The 27582-nt window shown below is 38.8% G+C and overlaps 1 protein-coding gene across 14 annotated transcripts in view; it reads left to right on the forward strand.

Moving 5' to 3' along the window:
- Positions 1 to 27582, forward strand: part of EXOC7 (exocyst complex component 7) — a 945568-nt gene that overhangs the window by 898974 nt on the left and 19012 nt on the right. For all 14 annotated transcript variants that reach the window (XM_044068105.1, XM_044068104.1, XM_044068108.1 and 11 more), the window contains one exon: positions 19829 to 19962. In XM_044068105.1, coding sequence (XP_043924040.1) covers positions 19829 to 19962 — 134 coding nt within the window. The remainder of the gene's footprint in view (positions 1 to 19828; positions 19963 to 27582) is intronic.

Raw genomic sequence — 27582 nt, forward strand, 5'->3', positions numbered from 1 at the left:
TTACAGAAGAAATTTCCAGAACCTTCACTCATTCCTCCAGTTCAGTCAGATTTGAATGATGGGTGTGTCACTGCCTGCCAGTCAGCCAGCTGTCCATAAAAATGCAGATAGAATGTGTAAAGTTCCTCAGTCTTAAGTTTTTATACAGTCTTCCCAAACCTGACCCAGCTGCTGCTCAACATTTGGTTAACTCCAGTTATGCTCTTTCTGACAATGATGGCAAGATTATTGATAAGTATGGGGAACAACTTTGATTTTCAGAATTTTGAATTATCAGGTACCTGTGTTCAATTTATTCTGAATAACCGTGACAGTATGAGAAATGTTTTGCCTGCAGTTTTTTCTTATGAGGAAAAATCTGGTTTAAATAATTTAGGTTCTTCAGTTGTACAAGTTGTGACGAAAGGGGGAGCTAGCTGGAATTTTGTAAATAATTATATGTCATTTGTGAATATCAAATTGATTTATACAAGATGCTTGTGTTACAAATGTATTAGAACTGTATGTCATACAAGATGCTAGTGTTAGAGGTATTAGAACTGTATGTCATGTGTATATCAAACTGATTTGTACAGACGTTTTTGTTGAAAAGGTATTTGTAAAGTGTTTGTGTTTGAAATGTATCCACAGTGTGCCGTGCTGAAGAGAACAGAAATGTGCATAAACTATTTTAACTGCTTACATGTATGTAGTGGTGCTGCTGTAGCATTGTCGCCTCACAGCAAGATGTTGTCCCGTTCGATTCTCAGCTAGAGTGTCTTCTGTGTGGAGGCATGCGTGAATGGTCGTGCCTTCGTTGAAGGTTGTGCATCAGGGCTGGTAACCCGGCACGTAAAAATCCACTACCAAACATTAGCGGACTGGAGTTCCGTTGTGGCGACCCCTAACCGGGATAAGCCGAAAGACACAACAACATGCATATGCTTTAACAGAGGAAACTGGAGGGTTAACCTCAGTCCCGCAAACTTTAGAAAAATATCTGAAATTAAATCACTTTATAGGCTAGGCCATAAAGATGCTATCTCACAGGTTTCAATGCAGCCAAAGACACAGCCCTGTACTAGGAAGTTTTCTGCATTGTCTTTGGGGTGAACTAATTGTTACTGTGGAAGCATGGAGGTATGACATTGTTTTATGACTTCCACCACCTGCTACAGATCTGAGCAAAAGCCCCTTGTGTATGTATTTTTACAGGCATGTGCTAAATCCTGCCAGCTTCCAGCAATGGGGGGGTTGCCTGGGAACTAGAAGTTAGATGACCAGAAGTGATGTCATTCTGTAAGCTATCTCAGAAGTAATATTTTAGATATTATTTTGAGAAGTGTTATAGTGAGACTGAGCATCCTGTATTTTGTCTTCGGCCTGACGAGAAGAACCATTCACCACATCATCTGCCTTGCTCTATTAAGTAAGTAGGGAATAGTATAATTCTGTTAGATTCAGTCAGGAATAAAGTGAATCTTAGTTTAGATATTATTTTTCTTTATACGTCTGAGCCCATCCTTCAATGTTATTTTAAATATTTCCTGTGATTTGAACTCTGATGTCACTGTGAATATATACTTAATATTTTCTTGTTTTTTTATTATTTATTATTAAATATATTTAAACCTTTCATTGTGGTTGATCTTTGTAGAGATATTTAAGTTTTGAGAGTACTTGCATATTTATTTGGTGACACTGTGTGGGCCACTCCTAATAGCTTTGCTCTTGGTCAAATTACCATTTATATTAATGTTAATATTACATGGTAAAATTGGACACCCTTTATTAATGGCCTTAAAGTAGCTGGTGACGGGGTCTGGTGGCAGTGATAGCTACCTTATAGACTGGACAAAAGTGAGCATAGCTAGTAAACCTGTGCCTGCTTTTCCCAGGTGTGCGCACTTTTGTGTGTTTGTGTGTGCATGTGTTTGTGTGCGCGTGTGTGTGCATGCACATGTGTGCGCGCATGTGTACACAAGTGTGTGTGTGTGTGTGTGTGTGGGTACAGGTGTGTACAAATCAAATCTCAGAGTGTATGTCAGCTTCTTGGCCAGGGACATGAAGCACAGGTTGGACACAGAGAGTGTTGGAGGACTTGGCTTGGATCCCTGGCTAAGGACTTAACTCTGTAGCTGTGCCAGTGGAGAGTCTTATTGGGGATCTGGGGAAAGAGAAAGGAACCAGCCCCCTAAATGACTGTGCTCCCTGTGTGCTTTTAAGGGAAATTGTGCTTGATTGTTCTTGATGCAGAGAGCTGCATCTGGAGAAACTGTGCATGTACCTGTTTAACCTCTCAGTGAATGCCCCGCACTGGTGCCAGTGGTGAGAATTGATGCTCCTTGATTACTGGCCAAGAGGTGGGGTGTCGCACACGCCACTACTCATTGTTTACAGTGTGTGTATGTGACTCAGTTGATACTTCTTCTAAGCCTATGGCCATTAGTACTATTTTGGGGAGGTTTGCCTGGCTACATTCTCAAAACCTCCCAGATGATGCTAAAAATGAGACTATAAGTTCTTCTTTGGATAGCAATTTCATTTTTGGTTCTTCTGTTGCAGAGGTGAACAAAAATTTAAGTGAAAGGAGTAAGTTAATACAGTGAATTTCTTAAGATTTTTCAGCCTTCCTTTTCCAAATTTGCTAAGGAATTATCTAACCCTTCATCCAATTGTGAGCAGAAAATAAATAAAATAAACTGCCTCAACAAAGTGCAAGTAAGCAGACATTTAAGATGAAATGGCAAGGGGGATTCCAAAAAGAATTTGGGACCCCCCCAAAACCAAGAACAGTCCGAGTCAGAATGCGACTGTACAAGGGACCTTGTACCACCTCCCCACCTTGGCAGCCCTCTTTCCCTTCCAGAAAGTATGAATCTCCACTTTTCTCTTTGGCAATAGATAGTTTCATATGGGTTCTGACGATCATTCATTAAGGTTATAGATGGCAGTGGGAGGAACTTCCTCCTTTCCAGGGGGTGATTCCTCATTCAGCAAATCAGGCACTCTTGTTTCCATCTGTTCTCCATCACATGCTCTTCCAAGGAATGATAGATCCTTTTCCTCTGGGGAAAGGTTTTTATTAAGGGATATTTTTAGTGCCAAAGAAAGAAAATGTTTGGAGAGCAGTCCTAGATCTTTCTTTCCTAAATCTGTTTGTGATAGTGCCCAAATTCAGAATGATGTCACTTCACAATCTGTTTCCTCTTCTTCTTCATTCAAGTTTTTTTGGTAACACTAGATTTAAAACCTGTTTATCATCACATCCCTATATTTTGGACTATCCACTGCACCGAGTGTGTTCACAAAGTGTCTGTCTCGAGTTATAGCTCTTTGCAGGCCACAGGGTATCCACATTTTTCTGTATTTAGATGACTTGCTTATCTTTGAAGAGTCTTTTTTCAAAGTGTCAAGGAATTTCTCACTTTGGTGAGAGGTCTATTAAACACGCTGGGGTTCCAAGAGAAAATTCATGTTTTGTTTGACTCCTTCACACAGAAATGTATTCCTTGGGTGTCTACTAGACACCTTAGTCCAAAGAGCTTTTCTTCCATGGGAATATATATATATATATTTGGGTCTCACAACGTCTATGATTCTCATGATATCCCTGGCAAGAATCCATGTGAGAAAGATATAGTAGTATCTGAAGTCTCATCGACCCCAACATCAAACATCCTTTCTCTTCAAATCCCAGTGCTTGAGTTTGAGAAGAGAAATCACTTAGTGGGGATGGCAGATATTAATAAATCCATTTCTCCCCTTCTCCCTCCATGTTCCAAAGCAGTCAGTCACCACAGATGTCTCGGACTTGGTTAGGGGGCAGTTTCAGCAGGAATAAAAGTTCAAGGTGTGTGGAGCACGTAGGACAGATGCAAGCACATAAATATAAATGAAATGATTGTTCTGATCAAGGCAGCCAACTCTCTGTATCATCTTTGATCCCTAGGATGTTCTCAAGTTGTTAAAGACAATACCACAGTCATTGGGTACATCACAAAAGCAATGGGGAACCAGGTTGGACCCCATTTGCAGACTAGCCATGTTAGCTTGGGATGTCTTCACGGCACATTCTCACTATATAGGTATCCTGCATTCTGTCAGGGCAAAATTGTGAGACAGACAAGCTGAGCATGACAAGAACAAACCCTCACAACTAGAAACTAGATCAAGGATCTTCCAATACTTGATCCATCTGCGAGGAGTTCCTCAAATAGACCTATTTTCCTCCTCATTGAACAGTCAGATGAGCGAGATTCTGCCCCAGTACTCCATTCAAGAAGGCCTGCAAGACAGATGGCTTTTATTTTCCTTGGGCAAGAATTTTCCTGTATGCATTTTCACCCTTTTCACTGATATCCAGGGGATTTCTGAAGATTGAAAAGGAATCTCTCAAGATCCCATTGGTGACTTCCTTCTGGCCCAGGCAAAAGTGGTTTTCCCTTCTTTTGGAAATGGCCAGGGACAATTACCAAAAGATTCCTCACAGACTGAATCTCCTCACACAAGAATGGGAGTGTCTGAAATGCCCTATTCCCAATCAACTTCAACCGACTGCCTAGATGACGGGGTCTTGATTCCCTTTAATCACCTGTTTACTGAGAACATGCATGCAGCAAGTACTATTAGAGGCAAGAAAGCTTGAAGACCAGCACCAGTTGATCTCTGCTTTTACAATATTTGTGTAAGTGACTCTGTTATGGCCTTTACTCCTCCATCAAGGTTCATCTATCGGGAATTTCAGCATGTATGCCCATGGATCCTCTTCTTTCAGTGCAAATGTTTTTGAAAAGGGTTTTGCATACGAGGCTCCTAAGAACAACAGTGACCTCTCCTTGGGATCTTAATTTTGTGTTAGAGAAACTAACACTTGCTCCAGTTAAACCAGCTAAACCTGGCTGACTTAAGGTTCTTGACATGGAAAACAATTTGTCTGATTGCTGTGACCTCTGCAAGAAGGGTATCTGAGTTGCAAGCTCTTAATGATGTGTCAGCCCTATCTCATTTTCTTTGGGAACTAATCCTTCCTTTATGCCTAAAGTGGTATCCAGGTTTACTTTAAGCCAAACTACACATCTCCCCATTTTCTTTCCTCAACCTGAAATTGAGGGAGAAAGGAACTCCATAACTTGGATGTCCACAGACAACTTGGGTACTATCTTGACAGAACTAAATCTTTCAGTTCTTTGGATCAGTTCATTTCTTGTGAAAGTAAGAATATTGGACACCCTGTGTCAAAACAGACTATTTCCAAATGTCTGTCAAAGGCTATTACCTTTTATTACACTCACCACAACAAAACTATTCCAGGCAGGATTAAGACCCACTCTGCCAGAATTGTGGCTTCATCTGTAGCTTTTTGGAAAGGACTGGATTCTAGAAATATTCTAGAAGCAGCAACTTAGTCCTCCATTTACAAAGCACTGTAAGCTTGGTTCCTTCTCTAGATCTAGATCAGGCCTTGCTAGGACTATCCTTCAGGAGCTGCTGGACCCTTCTCCTTCATTAGAAGTAGCATGCCTGAATGACATGGTACCAGGAGTGGCATATCTGAATAACATGGTATTAGAAGTTTCATCCCAACCTGCACAAATGACTGAAAAGGTCAGAAATGAATTTCAGGTAATAAAAAACTTGCATAAGTGATTTATTTTATAACGAAAACGATACAAAGCATTCGCAAAGCACAAAAGCATTATTAATCAAACAAAAGCACAAAACATATTGATTAAATGAAATGTTCAAAACCATGATATTTGACAAAATTACTCAAAATACTTATGAGAGTATTCAGAATTATTTCTGACTTGCATAATGAGCATGTTAAAAGTAAAATGAGCACGAGAAAAGTATAACGAGCATGATAAAAGCCAAACGAGCATAGCAAGTTCAATAAAAAGGTAAAATGAGCATGAAATGCAAAGCGGCTGCATTTTTTTAATAAACCACCACATTTTTATATGAGCTACTGTGTGTGCTTTATTACAGTACAGTTATTTTAAAGTTTACTATGTGCAAATACAGTCAATTTGAGACATTTCTTGTGTTGTGTACAGTTCATTTGCAAAGTGCAGTCATTTCAAAGTGTTTCTTATACAGATAAGAGTGGTTTTGCAAAGTACAATGATTTCAAAGTGTTTTTGTGCTATGGAAACTTATTTCACAAAGTGCAGTTATTTTGGAGAGTCTGTTGTGCTGTTGAGCATAATTATACATTTCTGGCATAAATTTCTGACATATATGTGTATATGTTCATACATAACTCCAAGGGTCTTTATTACTGTGTGTTGGCATGGCAGAGGCATTTTGCAGACCCGGTCCACTTGTGTTTGATCATAATATTACAGAGAATTGGAGATTGTTTGAGCAGGAATACAATATTTTCATAAAAGCAGCTTTTTCAGATAAAGATGCACGTACGAGGGCATTTATTCTGCTTAATCTAGCATAGTCAGAAGCTATTGAAAGAGTGCGTTCATTTGTGTATGCACCAGCAGGATATGCAGGAGAAGGGGGAAAACCCATATTGTTGTTCAAGCTGAATCAAAGGAGGACCCCGAGTGCTCGAAATGTAAATTTAGAGAAATGTGTAACCCTCAGACAAATGTTGCATTGGAGAGGCACTTATTTTATACTAGAAATCAAAAGCCAGGAGAAAGCTTTGCAACTTATATTACTGACGTGAAGCTAGAACATGCAGATTTGGTGATTTGAAAGATGAGTTGGTAAGGGACAGGCTTGCGTGTGGTGTTAGTAATGAAGTGAGAAAGATTTCACTTCAAGACGGTGATTTGATGTTGAGCAAAGCCATGGAGATTTGTCAGATACACAAGCTTACAGAAAGGCACACAAAGATGCTTGCAAATGAAAAGAGCATGGTTTTAGCAGTCTTTAAAGCAGGCGTAGACTGCATGCAGCACATGGCTAATAGAAACAGGCCAAAGCACATGGCAGCTGCAGCCTCTGTGGGATTTCCAGGGAGAACCTGTACCTTTCTAGCAAGTTCTCAGACTAGCTCAGTAAAATGGACATGCTCAGTGCAGCAGAAAGGTGAGTCAGCAAAACCCAAGTCAATTCTCATTGTTAACTGTCGTAATTGTGGTGCCAATCATGAGTCCAAAAGAGAAAAGTGCTTAGCATTTGGTCAGCAATGCCACACGTGTAAAAAAAAATGGAACCACTCTCAGAAACTTTGTAAATTAAGCAAGCCTCATTCATTTATTAAGAAAGGTCACTCAAAAAAGCAAGCTGGTCATATAGATAGTTGCAGCTCTACTTTCTATGTAGATGGTGTGTCAGTGGTTGGTGAAAAGGTTAATGTAGTAGATTGTTGGCAAAAAACTAAGTGTTTTGTACTGCCCTGATTAATGATAAACCCACAGAGTTCAAAGTGGACACTGGTTCAAAGTGCAGTGTTATGTCAGCAGAAACATTTGCTAGAGTTAGAGCTGTTGAACAACTTAATTTGGCTAATTGTGCAAAGCTTGTTACTTATGGAGGTGAAGAGATTCAAACCGTAGGCTCAGTAGTGCTTTCATGCTGTTCAGCTGGGAAGAGTTACAGCTTGAAATTTTATGTAGTCAGAAGACCAGTGCAGTCATTATTATGTGTCAGAGACTGTTTAAAAATTAAACTGCTTTCTGTTACCAAAGAAGTCCATCATGTGAGCACATGTCCTTGTTCCAGTTTCACCAATGCTATTTTCTCAGAGTATGCTGATATTTTTGAAGACAAGCTAGGTAAACTACCAGTTTTGTACTCCATGAAGTTAGACCCAGAGGTCAGTCCAGTAGTCAGACCAGCGAGAAGAGTTCCAATAGCTATGCAGGATAGAGTCCAAGTCCTGTTAGATAAAATGGTGCAGCAAGGTGTGATTTGTCCAGTTACAGAACCAACTGAATGGGTATTTTCCATGGTAGTCACTCATAATTAAAGCTCAGATGAAATCAGAATATGTTTTGACCCAGGAGACTTGAGCAAAGCATTAAAGACCACACCATCCTCTGCATATAGTCAAGGAAGTTGCTATTGTTATGCCAAATGCCACTTTTTTCTGTCTTAGATACAAAAAGTTAATTTTGACAAGTAGTGCTTGATTGCAAATTTTCACTACTGACTAAATTCACCATGCCATTTGGTAGATACAGATTTCTCAGAATGCCTTTTGGAATAAATTCTGCCAGTGAAGTCTGTCAGCGTGCGTTGAAGCAATTTTTTTGGGGCTATCCCTGTACTATAATAGTAAATGATTTACTAGTTGGAGGCAATGGTGAAGCAGAGCAGGACAGAAACTTCAAAAATGTTCTGGAAACAGCACGTGAAGTGAATCTAAAGCTCAATCCTCTGAAATGTCGATTCAGGCTACCAGAAGTTACTTATGTCGGTCATTTATTTACCAGTTCAGGTTTACGACCAGATCCTTCCAGTTATTCTTGAGATGCCAGCTCCAGATAATGTCCAAGCCTTGCAGCATTTTCTTGGTATGGTTAACTATTTGGGCAAATTTATACCAGCCTTCAGTGAATTATCAGTGCCCTTGAGAGACCTGACATGCAAAAATGTTACCTGGACTGATGACTTGAAACATAAAATTGCCAGTCCACCAACATTAAGATACTGTAATGTCCACAAACCAGTAATTATTTCCTGTGACGTCTCAAAATTCGGTCTTGGTGCAGTTATTCTTCAAGAGGGCAGACCAGTAGCCTGTGCGTCTAGAACTCTTACCCAAACTGAGATGCTCAAATGGAGAAGGAACTTTTGGCAATTGTGTTTGCATGTTCGAAGTTCCTTGATTATATTTATGGCCGAGCTATTCAGATTGAGACTGATCATCAAGCTGTAGTCACTATTTTAAAGACGCCTATGCATGCACCTCCAGCAAGAATGCAAAGAATGATGCTCAGATTACAAAAGTGCAACTTCAAAATGGTTTATACAAAAGGCCAACTTCCTTATCTGGCTGATGCCTTATCTAGATCACCCAGAAATACCACAGAAAAGCTTGAGGCAGAGAATTTTGACTTTGATGTCATGGAAGTGCGTAATTTTCCTACGACAAGACGTGATCTTAGAGATCATGCAAAGACTGATCCACTTTTGCAAAAGCTCAACCACTTCATCAATGTTGGATGGCCGTCAAAGCAATCTTGTGTACCATCACAAGTGCAACCCTATTTTCCTTACAGAAATGAGATGTTGATGGAAGATGGTATCATTTTCAAAGGTCCTAAAGTTGTCATTGCTACTTCCTTACAACATGAGTACATCCAATAAAAGTAAAAGACAATTCCAACAGCAACCAGGTACCTCAGTAACAAACAAAAAAACAAAACTAAGGTATGGCTCCAGGCTCTCCAAATAATTTTATTGCAGAAACACAAGCGCTTTCACCATCAGGCTTCTTCAGGTGTATAGAACAAAGTACAGCTACACCTGTCTTTATACTAACAATCATTGAATCACATGATTTGATAGTAATTCTGTTAAAGAAATAAAGTAACAGTTACATAAACTGTAACATAAAAACACAAACTACATAAAAAATGTCAATATAAAATACCAAATGGTGTATCAAAAGATGAAATGTATATATCTATAACAAATATACACAAATAAAAGATATGACAGAATTAGAACACAATATTACCTACGAAGTGGTCTATTCTTTAAAATAGGTCTCAAAATAGGTCTCAATGGTACACAATAATTCTGTCATATCTAAAACACCAGTGCAATCAAAGCCCAACTATTCAAAAAGTGTTCATTTCATAAGTCCAACTATGATAAAACAAGCAGATTTATTTGTCCTTTAAAAGGAGGAGAGCTAGTGAGGATGCAAACAATGAAAGGTTTTGATTGAATTGGTCAAGTGAGAGGTGTATGTGCCGAGCTGAGAGCTTACTTAGTAGAATCTCAGGGTATAGAATGCAGAAGAAATCACAGGCAATCTTCTTCAGGTGTCTGAATAGTTATCGCAGCATCGTACCTGTGATACAGACTCTAGATCTCAGAGCACAATATTCCTGTTGAAGGACATGTCTCGGTACCTATTCCCATTCCTGATGATGTCCCAGATGTCCCTGAAGTTGAACATTCATTAATGACCGTCCCTGTAGTTAAACCCAGTCCTAGTTTTTATGTCACATGATCAGGTCATATTTCTAGACCTAGTGTAAAATGCACAGCAACCTGGACATGATTGTTTCACTTGTAATTAATTCTGTATGATTGCATGTCAAAGGATTATTTCTGTACAATTGCATGTCAATGATTGTTGTCATTGTTACTGTGCATGACTTATTTCTCAAAGAGGGAGGATACAGAACAGAGCGTGTGTTGTAACTTTAAGAAACATTTCAAAGTGAGGGCATATGTAGGCAGCAGTGCCATTTTGAGTGAACAGCCAGAGTGTTAACAGGTATGAGTGCAGTAGCCAGTCTGATATGTTTATTTAAGTTTGTTACTAAGCCTCAATCCTGATGTGTTTGTATGTAGTAAAACTGCTTGAACTGAACCCACAGCTGTTTGTTTTATCCTGACCGGACGAGCGACAGGCAGTAAGGTAAGGATGGTGTAACAGTACTGTTGCCCCATCAAACTCCATCCTATATGCTTACTGGAAAAGCCCTCAGAGGTAACACTTCTGTAGCAACCAGTCCTGCAGGTTTACTCAGATTCTTAGGAGTTAACTGTGTCTTCTTTTTCTTCTCCTGTATTGATGATGACTGCATATCACCTCTTCTTTCATCTTACCCACTGGAAGAAGGTAACACTAGATGTTTGAGCTCTGTACTTAATCATATATCTTACAAACAAAAAGTAAAACGGTCATGCAGACAAACCATTAAATAAAAAAGTGCTAGGAAGACCCAGCAAAGCTAGAGTCTTCTCTGTGTAATACCTCAAACCTCCTGTAATAGAGACCCATGATGTGTATGCAAGTGATCCTTAAGAGAATACCAGTGTTTCATCTACATGGCTTCTGAATGCCCGTGAGTGTTACTTTTACTTTTTATGTCTTTACTGTTGCATTCAGGCCAATAAAGCCAACCTTGTGGGATATGACTTTATTGGTCCAAATGTATCAGAAAGTAAAACGTTTTTCTTGTAATTTTATATATTTTACATGTCCCAGTTTGGCTGTACCATTGATGGCAAGTTGCCACAGACTATTTTATTTCAATAAAGGAAATGTTTTGGACTGCAGAAGTATTAAATAGGCTGTGGTATTAAGAATTGTTTCCTCATATGAGAAACTACATGTAATAGACTCGGTTGAGGTAGCAAGAGCAAGCAATGTATGACAGCTCATGACTGCATTAGGTAGTACTACCAAAAGCCTAACTGCAGAACTGAGATGGGATCAGAAGGAACTAACCAGGAGCTTCATAATATATAGAAGGTAGAAGAAGTGGTAGACTGGATCGGGCGTATGAGTTTTCATTGATCGGTGATGAGCTACCAAACCAGTTATTCATTATTGCTGTCTTTATTGCCATAAAATTTGACAGAATTAAATGATGTTCATCATATGGATAATTTCTGAAGTACAAGTGCTCACTTGGATTATTGTTGCAGTAAAATTCCTTGCATATGGGAATTGGCTGCAGTCAGACCTCTGCCTGACCAGCCCAACTTTTTGAGTGAGATGTGTGCCTGCATCCTCAGATAACAGAGGCAGCCAACGTATGCTATCTTTTTTGCAGCAGGTGTATGCGTGACACAGTTATGATTCTTTAAAAGATAAGTGCCCAATTAGGTGATTTTTTTCCAATTTCGTTAAAAAAAATGAAAACCTCATTGCATTCTTTTGCTTGTGAAAAATTACTGGGAAACAGTTTGTTTAATGTGGCTTGTCTCATCAAAGCTAAAATGCTTTAACAGTTGTAGGTGCTATATCCTGTATAAGTGCTGTCAATTAAATATTTATTCTCTTAGGATTATTCCAATCTCACAGCTGACTGTGAAATATGTGGGAGTTTTACCAAGAAAAGCCATAAAAATTAAAGACTGCATTTTGAGTGGGTGGTTCAAAAAAGTTAGAAGCCGTTATGAAAGCCACTGTACAGCCTGCTTTTTCCAACAAAATATTATTTTGTACATAAGTGTACAAAAATGGCCAGCAACAGGAGTAAGGACGTTTTGAGAAAGAGGACCTTCTAAAAGGATGCCAAGGAGTACATCATACTTATCAGTCTCTTAATGGAAGAAATCTGAACAAAGCCAAAAATAATGGGGGAACAAAGGACTGAAAATAAGGACAGATTTTAATTATTGCTCTTATAAACTTAGAATGTTGTTAATGTGACAGGCTTTCTATTAGCCTGCATTTTCTGAAGGATATTATGTCTAAAACTCAAATGTATGTCATTATTTAGTGATTTCAGTCCTCAGCAATTTGCTAGAAAACCACATAATTTATGAGGAACAGACTAAAAATATGAGGGAAAAATCTGGACATTCTGTGAAAATCTGAACATTTGAGAGGTATGGAGTACATGGCTGCTGCAGCATTGACAGACAGGTCTGATGACGCCATTTCTAGTGAGGCATCTTCCCAACCCAAGTTTTCGGCATCTTCCTTCCTTGATAGGCTCTGTCTGACTAGTGTGGAGGCAGACATGCCAGCAGGTGCAAGCATGTTCTGTCTTATGTGACATACCAGGGAGCAGCAGTAACATTCTCAAGAATGTTGGACCTCCTTATGGAATTTGTGCCACAGCCAGTTACATTTTTTTTCTGGTATTTCTACACTTCTGATGGAAACCAGACCTCAGAAATAATCTGCAGAATGTAATGATACAATGAAAAAAGGGAACGGAACAGTCCGAGTTACCCCTTTACTCAGACACAAGAATGCCTGACCAACATAAGCCTTTGTCACTGTTGATGCTACAGGCTACTGGCCTTGAAATGGCCTTGCCTTTGCATGATTTCAGAATACTTGCTAAGGAATTCTTTGCAGCCTGGCAAAGCTCTCAGCTGGGAATATCGCACCCATCATTTTCATCTTGAAGCCTACTAAATGGAAAAAAGTTGATGTTCATCATTCTCATTGCTGCAATAGCTTTTGGCTGTATTGGTTGTATCCTGCCTAACATACAACCGTCGGCCAGCTTCACAAAGTTCTGGCTGCCTCCCAAATCTAACCACTCTGACCGCTGGATTGGCTAGACCCTTGAAGGGAAATCAGTAGTCAAAATGTAGACAATTTCAGTACTTTCTTGCCTCTTGAGAGGAAGCAGCTGGCATGCTTCTACAGAGCAGTAATCTGGGTCAAGCTTCATTTGTAGCAGATAAGTCCTATAGAGGAGCCCTTCCACAAAGAAATTATTGCCCTTTTAAGAAATTATTATTATATTTTGTTTTCTGACTAAAAATGGTATTTCCCCCTTTATGAAATACTGTATGTTTACAATGTCTGTGGTGTCCTGTCACAGACTGTTATTTTTAGCATAGCACTTGTTTCTGTTGGGGACTAATTTTGTTGGAAAAGCATGTAATACTTTTGAGAGCCTTTTGTTTATGTAAGTTTTAAGGATCAGGAAGTGTTTTACAGAGCAGGATTTTTATAATGTTAAATGCTTGTGTACACTTTGTGACAGTTTACCTGATGTTTTTTTTTCCTGCCAGTTCACTTCAGAAAAGGGTCTTTTGAGCCTGACAGATATTTATGTGCATTGTTTCTGCTTTTACTTTTAAAAGGAGATGGAGTAGAGAAATGTAAGTGTGTGTGCTGCTTGTGCACACTTGCCTGACAACTTGCCTACTGACTGACCTGTTCCATCAGGTCTTGCCAGCAGTCAGGCTTCTTCATTGGCTGCAGCATGGATACTTACTCCAGTCTTGCTGGCTGTTCTCCAGCTGTACCTGAAAAGAAAAAAACAACACAATAAAAAGTCCTTGTCACCACCATGGTCTCAAACAGTGCCTGTTTTGTAGCCCCTTTAGCTACCATGGACTGGGGTTAGCCATGTCCTCTGTAGCTGTTTCAGTGTCTGATCCAAACATAGGAGAACCATCTTTTTTGGGTCTGGGAGATACTCTAGGAGGTGCTTCTCGAGGTGACTAGGGGTGAAGTGCCATCCCATAGACAGTCTTCATCCAGGGATTTCCTGGCAAAGAAAAAAAAGAAAAGGTTAGACATTCCTCATCTGAGGATATGGTGTCTGTTCATTATGATGGTCTCCTTACCTTTGTCAGCTAGTTATTACATGCTTTTTATCCTGGAATTCAGATATCCTTACCAGAGTGTGGTCTGAAAGAAATTTCTGAGGAAAGTTTGTCAAATTTCTGACAGTGACCAAGACGGGGCATCTTCTCCTGGAAATTCCCAAGCCCAGAACTCTGATGAGAAGGTGGTCCCTCTCCAGCTCCCTTAGAGGAGTTTTTGTTTTGAGAAACTATTTCCGGGATGAATTGTGTATTTTTGTTGGAGCAGGTGGATGTTTCCCCTGAAATGAGGAGATACTATGGTATGTTGCAAGTGGATGCGCCATGTACTATACCCATCTATCCCATTTTACCAGCCTTGCAGGATGTGTTAAATGCTGTCTGTAATAACCCTGGCTGTCAACCCTCAGTCCCCAAGAAGGCAGATAGACTTCATAAAGTACCTCCAGCTAACAAATTTTTATTTTCTCATATTAGATCTGAGCCAACTGCCATTTCATCCTCTTTACAAAATGAAAACAGACTTTCAGTTAACACTAACCTTTCCCTTATGGATAAAGAAGATAAGGTATTGGATAGATTTAGCAAGATAATTTTCTGTTCTTCCAGTTTAGCATACAGAATTCTTAACTGCTAAGTACATATGTGGAAGTTTACTTTTTGTTCTGTAGACAGTTGGAGGGAATACTGTGCCACATCTTCCTTCAGATGGTAACTCATATCCAAATCCTATTATTTCTAATTTGTGTCAAGTATCTAAGTATACTTTGAAGAGTGTATATGACTGTGTGCATCAGAAGCATTTTAGTTTAAAAAAAAGACATTTTATTTTTACTTTTAAACTGCTTGCTACAATGTAACAAGCAGTTGGTACAGTGTAAACCAAACACAGAGAGCTACAGTGCTCAGGTTTGACTGCAAATGCAGTACCATCTTTTAAAAGCTGGTATTGCATTAAAGAGAGATCGGGATTGGCTAATCCCACCCCATCCCAACACTTTGAACCCAGGGCAGTTGCCCTTCTTGTCCCGCTGTAGCTGTGCTGCTGTTGTGCGTAAACTGTGTCCAGTGCTACTACTGCAGTTTTGAGGAAGAATGCCTGGGTATTATGACCAAACATTTGCCGATGAAGTAGTCTGAATTTTTAAACTCTTCTTTAGATAAGGAAGTTTTGTTTGGCACCTCTGCTAATCTGATCCTCAAACAAGTTGATGAAAGAGGAACAGTTAATGACATTATTCCTAAAAAGGATCCTTCACTTGAGACATCTACAGATGCCAGGAGCTCTACTGTGGAACCTAAGTTAACCTTCCTTTGAATCTGTCGGCACATGTTCCATGAAATTCTTGTGTTGGAAGACCTTTTTTTTCTTACATCTTGGAAGACTCTTGTTACAGAATTATTGAGCTTTAGGCACTCATGCAGTTGGCCAGCGCCATATATTCCACTGGGATAGGGTGTCTGTTAGGGCTAACACTTCCTTTATGCCAAAAATAGTTTTAGAAATTGGGCCAAAATAAGCCATTCTGCTACTGGACTTGTTTCCAACAAATCTTAAAACAGGAGGAGAAGGGGGGGGGTTATATTTACTAGATGGTATATAGGCAATTCTAGTACCATTTGGGCAGAATTAGAGACTGCAGAATCATAGACTGTGTCCTTTAAGCCAGTGAAGCTAGAAGGAGCTCTCTCAGAGCAAACTCTCGGTAGCTAGTTAATTGTATTCTCTTCTACCATGACTAGGTGTACGTAAAGGTTCATTCTACCAAAATAGCAGCCAAATACAGTAGTTTTTCCTCAAGAATATATTAATTTGGATTGTTTGTGAAGTAGCCACTTAGATTTTGATATATCCTTTTCAAGATACTCAAGGCTTATCGCCTACTATAGAAGTAAGATTGGGTGTGCCACTGCAGTCTTGCAGGACTGTTAGCTACTTTTCCCACCTAGTTCACAGTTGTAGTAAATCATAATAGAAGTACAGGTCTTCTAACCTCAGTCCTATTTCTGGATTAGTCCAAGGCATTCAACATGGTCAGTCATCAAATTCTCTTATCTAAACTGCCTTCCTATGGGCTGTCACCCTCCTCACTTAACTGGTTTCTTAGTTACTTTATTAATAAGTCCCACAAGGCTCCAACTTAGGACCACTACTTTTTAACTTCTTTATCAACGACCTAAACACAGCAGCCAGAGGGGCCACAATAGTACAATATGCTGAAGACTCCACTCTAATATGTGCTTTTTATGACAATACCCAAGCTCCACTCACTCACTCTGAAGTCCTTCTCTTCCATAGATGCTTGACGACCATGTGAAATTTGATCCCCACTTTCAGCAAACATTAAAGGCGGCACATCAATAGCTAGGCTGCCTCTCTAAGGTAAAACACTACCTTACTGGCTCTGCTAGACAAAACGTAGCTACTTCTTTTCTACTCCTGACCCTATTATATGCCATTCCTATCTTAACTAATCTCAACTGCTCTCTATCAGCCAAACTAGGACAATGCTACAATAAAGTAGCCAAATTCACAACCAGCCAACAGTATAGATCACATCACTGCCTCTCTCTAAAACAACCAAACTGACTTGAACTAAATAATTCTCTGTTGTGCTCACAGTTAGTTACAACAATTAGTTGCAAACATTAGACTACTGCACAACCCTCAAAAATTGGCATCTCTTCACTACATCATTCAATCTTACTCTACTAAGAGACCTCTGCTCTCCACTGACAAATCATTACTCTCCATAACTAAACCTAACAGCAGTGCAGGTTACTCACTGTGTTCACACTGTTTTGCCAATAGCTGCAGTCTGTATCTTGAAAGACCTTAAATGATAACTGAAGCAGCACCTGCATCACACCTGGTTAAACTGTTATTAATATAGCTATATGAATTCATGCCATAACTCTATGCTGCACAAAACTTAATGTACTATTATCACATCTATATCCTCCTCTATCATCTCATCTCTCTTATCTTCCTTGTAGCTCATCCCTTCCTTCCTTTTTTGGGCTGCTACAACTCTTATCTTGTTATCCTATGTCCTGGATTTTGATAAAGAATTCATAGTAATAAATGTTAAATAAAACTTGACAAGCTATGCCTGCTTATGATATTGTACGGTATATACCTGCTTATATATTAAAAAATGATTAATATACAGCCCAAGTAACTTATTTTTAATGGAAACTGTAAATGCCATAACTGATGTCAAGGATATCTGAATAGCAGAACCATTGCTCATGAATGAAACTGTAAATGATGCAACAGTGTAAGTGATATCTATGATGTTTGTTATAATGGAGCTTTTCTCCACAGGCCTCTTGAAAAAGGGTACTGCTCAGTCAGACTTTACTGGTAAACAAATGCCAATAAATATAAATAAATAAATTGTGCTGTAGTCGGGGGGCTCCAACTGCTTTAATACTCTTTCCATCTATGTTGAGCAGTTATTGCAGCAGTGATCTCTGTGACAAGCATATTAACAGCTATGTGATACTGACCAAATCAGTAAATGTTCAAATACAGGCATCACTGCTACAGTGGAGACTCCTACCCTCCAACTCCCTTTTTTTATCCTACTTCCAGAGAGATGTCAGACTAAGAAGAATCCCAGGTTTTCTTTTTTTCCTGCTAATTCATCAAAAGGACAGCTGACCCCTTATCATGAGCTATAATACCAGTCTTTTCTTCTAGGCACTTTATAACGGATGCACTTTGTGGGATCTAGCTCATAAAAAACAAAAAAACAAAACTGTTTTTCCGTTTGTATTCAAAGTACGACTGACATCTTTGGGATAATGAGGGGTGGCAGCCACCTCTGGAGAAGTCCAAAGCTCTAATACCAGAGACATTCACCTTGCACCTAATTCCCATCTGTTGTGGATAATGCCACAGGAATACCCCAACATCTGTCATGGATGATGCCGCAGGAGTAATCCCCCATCTATCGTGGATGATGCTGCAGCATTGATCCCTTATCTGTCATGAATCATGCAGCAGCAGTGATCCCCCATCTGTCATGAATCATGCAGCAGCAGTGATCCCCCATCTGTCATGAATCATGCAGCTGCATTGATCCCCCTTCTGTCATGAATCATGCAGCAGCAGTGATCCCACATCTGTCATGAATCATGCAGCTGCAGTGATTTCCCCATCTGTCATGAATCATGCAGCTGCAGTGATTTCCCCATCTGTCATGAATCATGCAGCTGCATTGATCCCCCTTCTGTCATGAATCGTGCAGCAGCAGTGATCCCCCATCTGTCATGAATCATGCAGCTGCATTGATCCCCCTTCTGTCATGAATCGTGCAGTAGCAGTGATCCCCCATCTGTCATGAATCATGCAGCTACAGTGATCCACTATCAGTCATGAATCATGCAGCTACAAGTGATCCACCGTCTGTCACGAGTCATGCAGCAGCAGTGATCCCCCATCTGTCATGAATCATGCAACTGCAGTGATTCCCCATCTGTCATGAATCATGCAGCTACAGTGATTCCCCATCTGTCATGAATCATGCAGCTACAGTGATTCCCCATCTGTCATGAATCATGCAGCTACAGTGATTCCCCATCTGTCATGAATCATGCAGCTGCAGTGATTCCTCATCTGTCATGAATCATGCAACAGCAGTGATCCCCCATCTCACATGAATCCTGCCAAAGCAGTGATTCCCATCTGTCATGAATCCTGTCACAGCAGTGATGCCCCAGTCTGTCATGAATTCTGCCACAGCAGTGATGCCTCATCTGTAATGAATCATGCCACAGCAGTGATGCCTCATCTGTTGTGAATATACCGTAGCAGTGATCCCCATATGTCATGAGTCATGCAAAAGCAGTGATTCCCCCATCTGACGTGAATCCTGCCACAGTAGTGATCCCCCATCTGTCATGAATCCTGCCAAAGCAGTGATCCCCATCTGTCATGAATCCTGCCACAGAAGTGATCCCCATCTGTTGTGAATCATGCTGTAGTAGTCATCCCCAATCTGTTGTGAATCATGGCGCTGCAGTCATCTCCATCTGGTGTGAATCATACCATGGATGTGATCCCCCATTTGTTGTGAATTATGCTTGCAGCAGTGATCCCCCATCTGTTGTGAATCATGCTGTAGCCATGATCCCTGTATTTAAACATCAGCTGTTGTACTGATTAATTACATAACTGTACTGTACATGCTTTTTAGGAGCCCCATCTTTTCTTAACTTCATTCCGGACCCTAAGTGTAGTTCTTGCAAGAATTAATCAGCTTAATGTGATAGAGCAGGTTGCAAGCTTATTTAGTGACTTGTATCAGCACTTTGTTATTGCAGTCTTAAGCAGTCATCAGCATGTTAGGTTAACTGTTTGAATAACTGAGAGTGATATAAATTCACCAGATATGTGGGACTTGCTGCAACATTATCTTGCTAATTTTAGAAGGTGTCATAAATTGGGCATCTTTGATAGTGTCTTTATGGATGCTTTAAACAGTTACTTATTTATACAGTTCATCCAGAATGTTTATCCTGTCAGTAATTGATTTGTATTATTCTTGGTATGTTTTCCAATGGTTGTGTTCTATTTTAACTGTCATAGCTTTATTGGCACAGAAGTAAAGTTGATTGATTAAAACTGCAACTGAACCTGACCATATTATTGCATCATTTAAAGGGATTTAATGACGGATTGGAGGAACTGTGTAAAATCCAGAAGGCATGGGCTATTCCCGACAAAGAACAGAGAGACAACATTCGACAAGTTCAGAAACAGATTGTCACAGAAGCATATAATACATTTTTGCAGAGGTAAAGCATACAACATCAGCATGGTAGGCTTTGCACATCATATACTGTTGCTAGGTAGTTAATCAAGATACTTATTACATGCCATATCATACCTTTTCCTATGTTAGAAATCTCACAGAGAGCTGTTATATATTTTTGCATTCAAAGATGTAGCCTCTGGCTAGTTCATACTTAAGTTTTTTTTTTTTTTAATTTCAGATTCCCACTCTGACAAGTGTCTGCTTGTTTCAGATAAGCAAAACATCCATCTCTATCAAACAGATGTGATGATTTTACTTTGTGCAAATGCTATTGACATGTACAGTCTTTTAAAAGGAGTACTTTAGAGCTTTATAGGATTGGAAGAATTTAACTTGGCTCAGTCCTTCTTTCGTACATTCTACACTTATCCATTTTAGTTTTGCAGGGAAGCTGGAACCTACCTCAGCAGTCAGTTGACCCATACCATAAAAACTCGTCCTAAAAGGAGTGCCATCACACACACACACACACACACACACACACACACACACACACTTCTAACAGCAGTTTTCTTAATACTCTGTTAATGTTACCAAGGAAAATTGGAAGTGAGTTTATAAAGAGAACAAAAAAGAACATGAGCAAGCAAATATGAAATGAGAGTAGTGCAGTATTTCCTTTATATTTAACAACTAATTACATGGTAGCTTCCTTAGAGTAGCAGTTTGCCCTGACAGAAGCTGTTTTTTTTTCTTTTATTTATTTTTTCATTTTGCAATATTTCAGCCAGGTGAACAGAAGATATGATGATACAGATGGACGCTGTGTGGTTTACCAATATTTGATATGTGTTGAGCTAACCTATAGCTGCACCTCTACTTCTCTGCCCCAGACACCCTTTAACCCATCCTTTTGTAATCTACACTCCAGTACTCCTCATGGCACTGCACTGTAGGAATCCCATTTATCAGTAGTAACATTTTGGTTATTCATTGATTATTCCATTTACAGTTGTGACTCACTTCACTCTCAAGTGCACCATGTTGTGAAAAAAGTGAAGCATTTCACATAGAAATGAAGTAGTGCTCCTATGCTCCATTTCAAACTTTGGTGACTCCCAATTCTGTTCTTTCATTGGCTGTCTAATCACAATTATATCCAATTATCAGAGAGAAAAAGGGGGTCAGTCAAAGAATGACTTCCAGTAAATACAAGTCCATGACTTCAGGGCAGTCTGTTAATCCACTCTGAAGCACGGAGGGGAAGTAGAAATAACCTGCTGTCATCTTCCTTTTCTTTTACTAAACACAGTTACTACTGCAATACTGTGTGTGTGTGTGTGTGTGTGTGTGTGTGTGTGTGTGTGTGTGTGTGTGTGTGTCTCCTAGCTCAAGAATCAGACAAAACTAAATAACTGGGGATAAAGCCCCCAAGTCAGGGATGGTTTTAAATATTACTCTTGCATACCTAGAAATTTGCTAGAGTAACAGGTTTTGCAATAGTATGCATTTTCTGCAGAGTATGAAGTCTTAACACTCAAGATGTCTTTCATTGTTAACTTTTGACCAGCGTCTGTCTATTGCTGTAATAAAGTCTTTCTATATTGCTCAGCTTATGAACAAAGGGACTGTCTCTAGATCTAGGGATGTCATTGTTCCCCTTCACTCAACCTTCAGTAGGCCAGTCATTGATGTAATGCCCCCTTTGGCATGCATTTGTCCTGACACATGCACACTCAGAGATATCTTACCGAGAGGATACAAGGCGTAAACAATATGTCCTACACTGTATTCTGTGTCCTACAGACTGCTAAGAGGTGACCTGCATCTGGCATACAAGGCATCCTTTATCCCATTACTGATGAATTTACTGCATATCAGCAAGTTAAATGGCATCAGAAATACTCTGTCTATGGATCTAAACCTCTTCTATAACATTAACAGAATGGTTTGAAGCGACAGGTTTATTTTGCAGAGGATATCACCACTGTGGAACAGACTCACTCTCCACATAAAGTTCTTTTCTGTCCATTGTCAAGTGCCCCTTTGGTCTTTGGATGAGAAACAGAATATTTACCTCAGGATTTCCTCCTGTATTACTAATGGACAGAGGCAGCTCCTAAATTGTTTATCCCATGTGTGGGTCTCTTCAAATTATCTATGGTATGATCTAAGTTATTCTTATTAGAAGTAATATATAATTATCGACCATGGGGTAGATAAGGACAGTCTGTAACTAAATGGGATAGGATATTTCAAGCACAAAAAGGAAAACTGGCTAGACTTAAAATGGCCTGCAAGGGCAGCTAGCCTAGTGCTTACCTATGGACCTATCTTGGACGGGAATAAAACGAAGACAAAAACAGCAGTTAGTATAAGTAAGAGCACAGGCTGTAACATGTATCTTAGCATGGATAATCTTAATTTTAGGTAAGTTGTGTGTGCAGTTGTGTATATCGGACAATTGTTCATTTCATGGTCAAACTTCAGTATTGGAAGATGTGCCTAGCTCTGTGTGTTTATTTTAAGTTAATAGATTATGGGAGTATTCTGGGGGAGGAGGTATTTGATTTTTTTGTTTGAGGGATTTAATTAAACAATGACTTGTAAAATGTGATATTGGTCCAAATGGAGATGACAAGAAACAACTGTATAAAATATCAACCTGTAAAACATTGGTGTGCATGTAACACAAAAACTGGAAATAGACATTTAAAAAAGCTGTCTTGTATGATGGGTGGGAATAGTAGCTTCTTGCCATATTGGCTTGTACTATCCATATCATTTTGGAAAGTTGATGACATCACAGGGATAGACAAAAAAGAAAGTGTACTGAGTTAAAAGAAATGGAGATTGCAAATGGCAATGCTACAGGAGACACATTTGGAAAGAAGTAAGCATGTGAATTTGATAAATAAACAATTTCAGGAAGTATATTCAGCAGAGTATCAGGCCACAGGTAAAGGGGAGTACTTATACTGATTGCTAGAGGAGCTCCATTGGTAATAGAAGAGGAAAAAAAGATAATAATGGAAGATTTGTGGTAGTAAGGGGCTACTGGCTAGGGAGGAGGATTACACTGGTATGCATTTACATTCCACCTAAACTGCTATTGTTGAGCGTAAGAAAATTTTGGGAGAAATAATCCACTTTCAGCATGGAATATTACTTCTAGGTGGAGACTGGAATTTGATTTGCAAATGGGTAGATGCATCTGGGGAACTAGAAGGGAAAGTAGGGCAGATGTATCTGGGGGACCTTGAAGGGAAAATATAACAGAAGTGTGCAGATTTAAGAAGAAATGTATGAAAATATTTGGTATAGAAGATGTGAATTCAGTAGTAGGTACTCAGACAGATTTTTACATATTATTCTCCAAGGTACAGTAACTGAGCTAGACTGGGCAGAAATTGTATTTCACAGGAAACTGTGGATTTAATTCCAAGCTGTGACACACATCCAGTAACTTTTAGATCATGTTCCAATAAGTAAGATAATGCAGAGTAAATTTGTGATCAAATATCAAACCAAGACCAAAATATTAACTGGCCACACTCTTCCCCCTGTAAAATTTAAATTAAAAAAACTAGCAGAGATATTCACCCCTCCCTGGTCCCACTGTTCATAAAGCCATAATTTCCAACCCCAAAATAAATGTGTGATTTAATGCATCTCAACAAAAAACAGAATCCAAATTCACCTTACTAAATATGAACCTAAGAAGTATGTGCAATAATCCGTGACATACCTGCTTATCTTACCACATACACTCCCAATGTAGTCACAGCTACTAAAACCTGGTTAAAAAAAGAAATAAGGGATGATGAAATCACCCCCACAGGATATAGCATACTCAGGCATGACAGACAAAACAAGTGTGCAGGTGGTGTAGCAATCATCTATAAAAATTCCCTAACCATTACCTTACTTTCACAGGAAATACCCAAATTTAACAATGCTGAACTACTAATAACACTCCTAAAAATCAACAATAGGAAAACTATATGTTTAACAGCAGTTTATGTACCACCAGGAAATAATATTGATACTGCCAAAAGCACCCTATACTGGATATCCAAACAAATTCACCATGAAACTATAATACTTGGAAACTTAAAATATAGACTGGCAATTTACAAATTCCACAACTCCCACTTAATTCATAAACTTGTACAACCTCAGAAAATTAATAACCACACCTACTAGAATCAGTAAAATGTCAGGGAAACACTCAACATTAGATTGGTTTCTTACAAGCAGATCAGATAAACTTGTCAAAGTAAGCTGCCTCCCAGATAGCATAAGTGACCGTATACCAATATATACTGTTAGAGCTCACCATAACCTAGATCAACATATTATCTATAATCAAGTACAAAATGCAAACAATTTCAGCAAAAATATTTTCAATGAAACACTAAAAAAATATAACTCTAATGTAACCATGCCACTAGATATTGCTGTAGAACACTTTAATAATGTATTCTTAAGGCCTTAAATAATCTAGCACCAGTACATAATAAATGAGCAAAGTCCAGCCTCGCACCATGCTGACAAAGGAAGCAAAAAAATCATGATAAAAAGGGATAAAGCTTTGAAAAACTGGCATAAAAATAGAACTCAAAATGCCCTCCAGCAGTTTAGACATCTTAGAAACCCTGCAAAACTCCATGTCAAACAGGATAAGCAGATGTACTGTACCACCCTACAAGACAAACGTATAAACAATGCAAAACTTTTTTGGTCATCACTAAATAAACTGCTCCACACTGGCAAGACCACTAGTCCCTCTCCAAAAGCAGATGACATGACAGACTGTATCCCCACACAGTTTAATTCCTACTTTATATAATCCATATTATCTCTCTTAGACAGTAACACATTTGCCCTCCTCACTCTACCACTGTCCAATCAAAACCACCCACAGCTCTTCAGTTTTAGTCCAGTACGTACCTCACTTGTAAGGAAGTTGCTCCTTAAACTAAAACTAATTCTGTACTGCAGTCCAACTACCATTAGACTACGTAATAATGGCTGCAGAAGTCATAGCCTTCCCTGTGTCCATACTAATTAACTAGTCCGTAGCAAAATGATGCATCCCATCACTGTGGAAACAATCCTTCATCATACCACTGCACAAAGGCAGCACATCTACAGAATTTAATAACTACAGACAGATAGCGATCCCCTTCCCCCCAAAAAAAATATTAGAGAAATGCATCCATATGCAGCTGATGCAATGCCTAACCACAAATAACCTGCTCTCAGAAACCCAACATGGCTTTAGGCCCCCAGCACATCACTACTACTGCTCTTCTACATTTTATTGATGTAATAAACAGACATAAAAACAATGGTCTGGTTGTGTCCACCATGTTATTAGACTGGTCAAAGGCATTTGATACTGTCTTGCACCAGCAACTGCTCGTTCAACTCTCCTCAATAAGACTTTTACAATACTGGTCCCTTAGTTACCTATCTGGAAGGCAACAAGCCATTAAATGGTAGCAAACTTACTCATCCTTTCAACCAGTTACTATAGGTGTCCCTCGGGGCTCTGTCCTGGGTCCTCTACTATTTAATATATTTATTAATGACCTTCACACCTCCACTCACCATGGTAGTTTAGTTCAGTATACAGATGACTCAACATTAATATGTGCAGCCTCAACAATAAATAAGCTCCAAGACATTACCCAAAAATATTTCTCCTCTGTAGAAACCTGGCTGAAAGAATCCAACATCTTACTTAACCTCAGTAAAACTAATTTAATACTTTTCACCTCAAAAAGTTGCCAAAATCAAATGTAATCTTTTACCATTTAGTCAGCAAATAATACTGTCATTGAAACTGCAACTCACAGGAAACTTCTAAGTGTTATAATTTGATGACAGTCTCAGATATGACCTCCATATACTGCACCCCATTAAATCTACACACCAGAATCTAGGTTTCCTTTTTAAGATCAATGGATTCCTTAGAGATCCTGCAAGAAAAACTTCTTACTGCCATCTTTCTTACACACCTCTACTATCATAACAAACATAAACAATACTCAGAAAAGAAACTTGCCTTCTCCTACAATAAAATAGCTAAATTTGCCACCAGTCTCCCTCATAGGACCCACCATTGTCTTAGTTTAAAGCAGTTAAACTGGCTTGAACTGCACAACTGTCTAATATATTCACAACTGACTACAGCACACAAACTCATTCATCATCCAGAAAAATGCCCTGCATTACAAAACTTATTACTACCCTACTGTCCAGCAAGGGACCTCTGTTCTAGTAAGAAATTCTTATTACTTACAGATCAGTCAAATAATGTTACAGGAGACTCGCTCTACTACCAATGCTTTGCTAAACTCTGTAGTAGCATCCCCATGCAATTAAAACTCTCTGACAAACTCAGCAGATTTAAACCACTGTTTAAACAGCATCTTAATCGATCCTGGTCCTGTTCATGGTCATCACAGGGTTAAAACTTTTTTACTGTACAATACTGTCCAAATGTTCTCCTTAAATGTAATATTTTCAACCTCTTATTGAAATGACAAAACTATTTTTGTACATAACTGCTGCCTGTACAATCCACTAAGTTGCATGTATACTTTCTCTTTAGTAACTTCCACCTCTTTAAAATCTTAGAATGTATACATAAATAAAATAAAATTGGGGTGCTGGTGCTTCCCCACCTATCGGTTAGAAAAGAGGAATTTAAGGAATGGGTAGTGGAAATTATTCGAGAGTTATTAGGGAGGATAGAAATTTCAAACACACAAAAAAGAAAAATGCTACTGTATAAACTTGTAGCCCAATACCAGTAGTGCTGGTTCACAAAGATGTAGGTCTCCCCTGTTTGTTTGATCATAAACTTGACAAATCCAAGGAAGTTAAAAAGCATTTTTTTTACAAAATACTTTAAAACAAAATATAATAAAGTTAAGCATTTTTGTCTCTTGAAGTATCAGTTGATATTTCATCAGAACAATCTAAATGATGCAACCACCCTTGAATATATATATATATATAAGTCCACAAAGAAACTTGGTGGAGTAACCAATTTGTGAAGTTATCACTGTTGAAACTAGTCAGAGTCCAAGTAAAATCCAGATAAACTTTATTAAAAGTAGGTAAGCGCTTTTATGATACACATATCACTTCATCAGACCTTATAAAAAGTATATGTTGGCCATCTTCACTTTTAAATACATCTCAACCAATCAGAGTGAAAGATCAATTAAGCAGCCATTTCATTACAGAAGATGCTTTTGCTATAAATAATATAAAATTAAAAAGCCAGTATAGCCATATACTAAAATAATATAGCGGTTCATATGTATATATTCTCCTAAAAACAAAACAATATTAATAAAACAGTATTAATAAAGACAACATAAATAATACTGTGTATCAAACTACAAAACACTTTCAACAGTGTACATTTACATGGGACTCCTACTTAAACAACTTCCTATTCTTCAACACTGGCTTAAGGTGTATTCTATCATTCAGTCCATTCCCTTTATTTGCCCTTAAGCTAATAAACCATCTAGTTTCGGAATTCTCAGTATAGTTGCATATGTCACCTCCTCTATTACTGGGGTTAATTTTCTCAATCACCAAAAATGTAAAGCTGTGATCATTGCCTTCGATTGAT

This window comes from Protopterus annectens, chromosome 4.part0, assembly GCF_019279795.1.
Source record: "Protopterus annectens isolate FY-2018-M chromosome 4.part0, PAN1.0, whole genome shotgun sequence".
Lineage (NCBI taxonomy): Eukaryota > Metazoa > Chordata > Ceratodontiformes > Protopteridae > Protopterus > Protopterus annectens.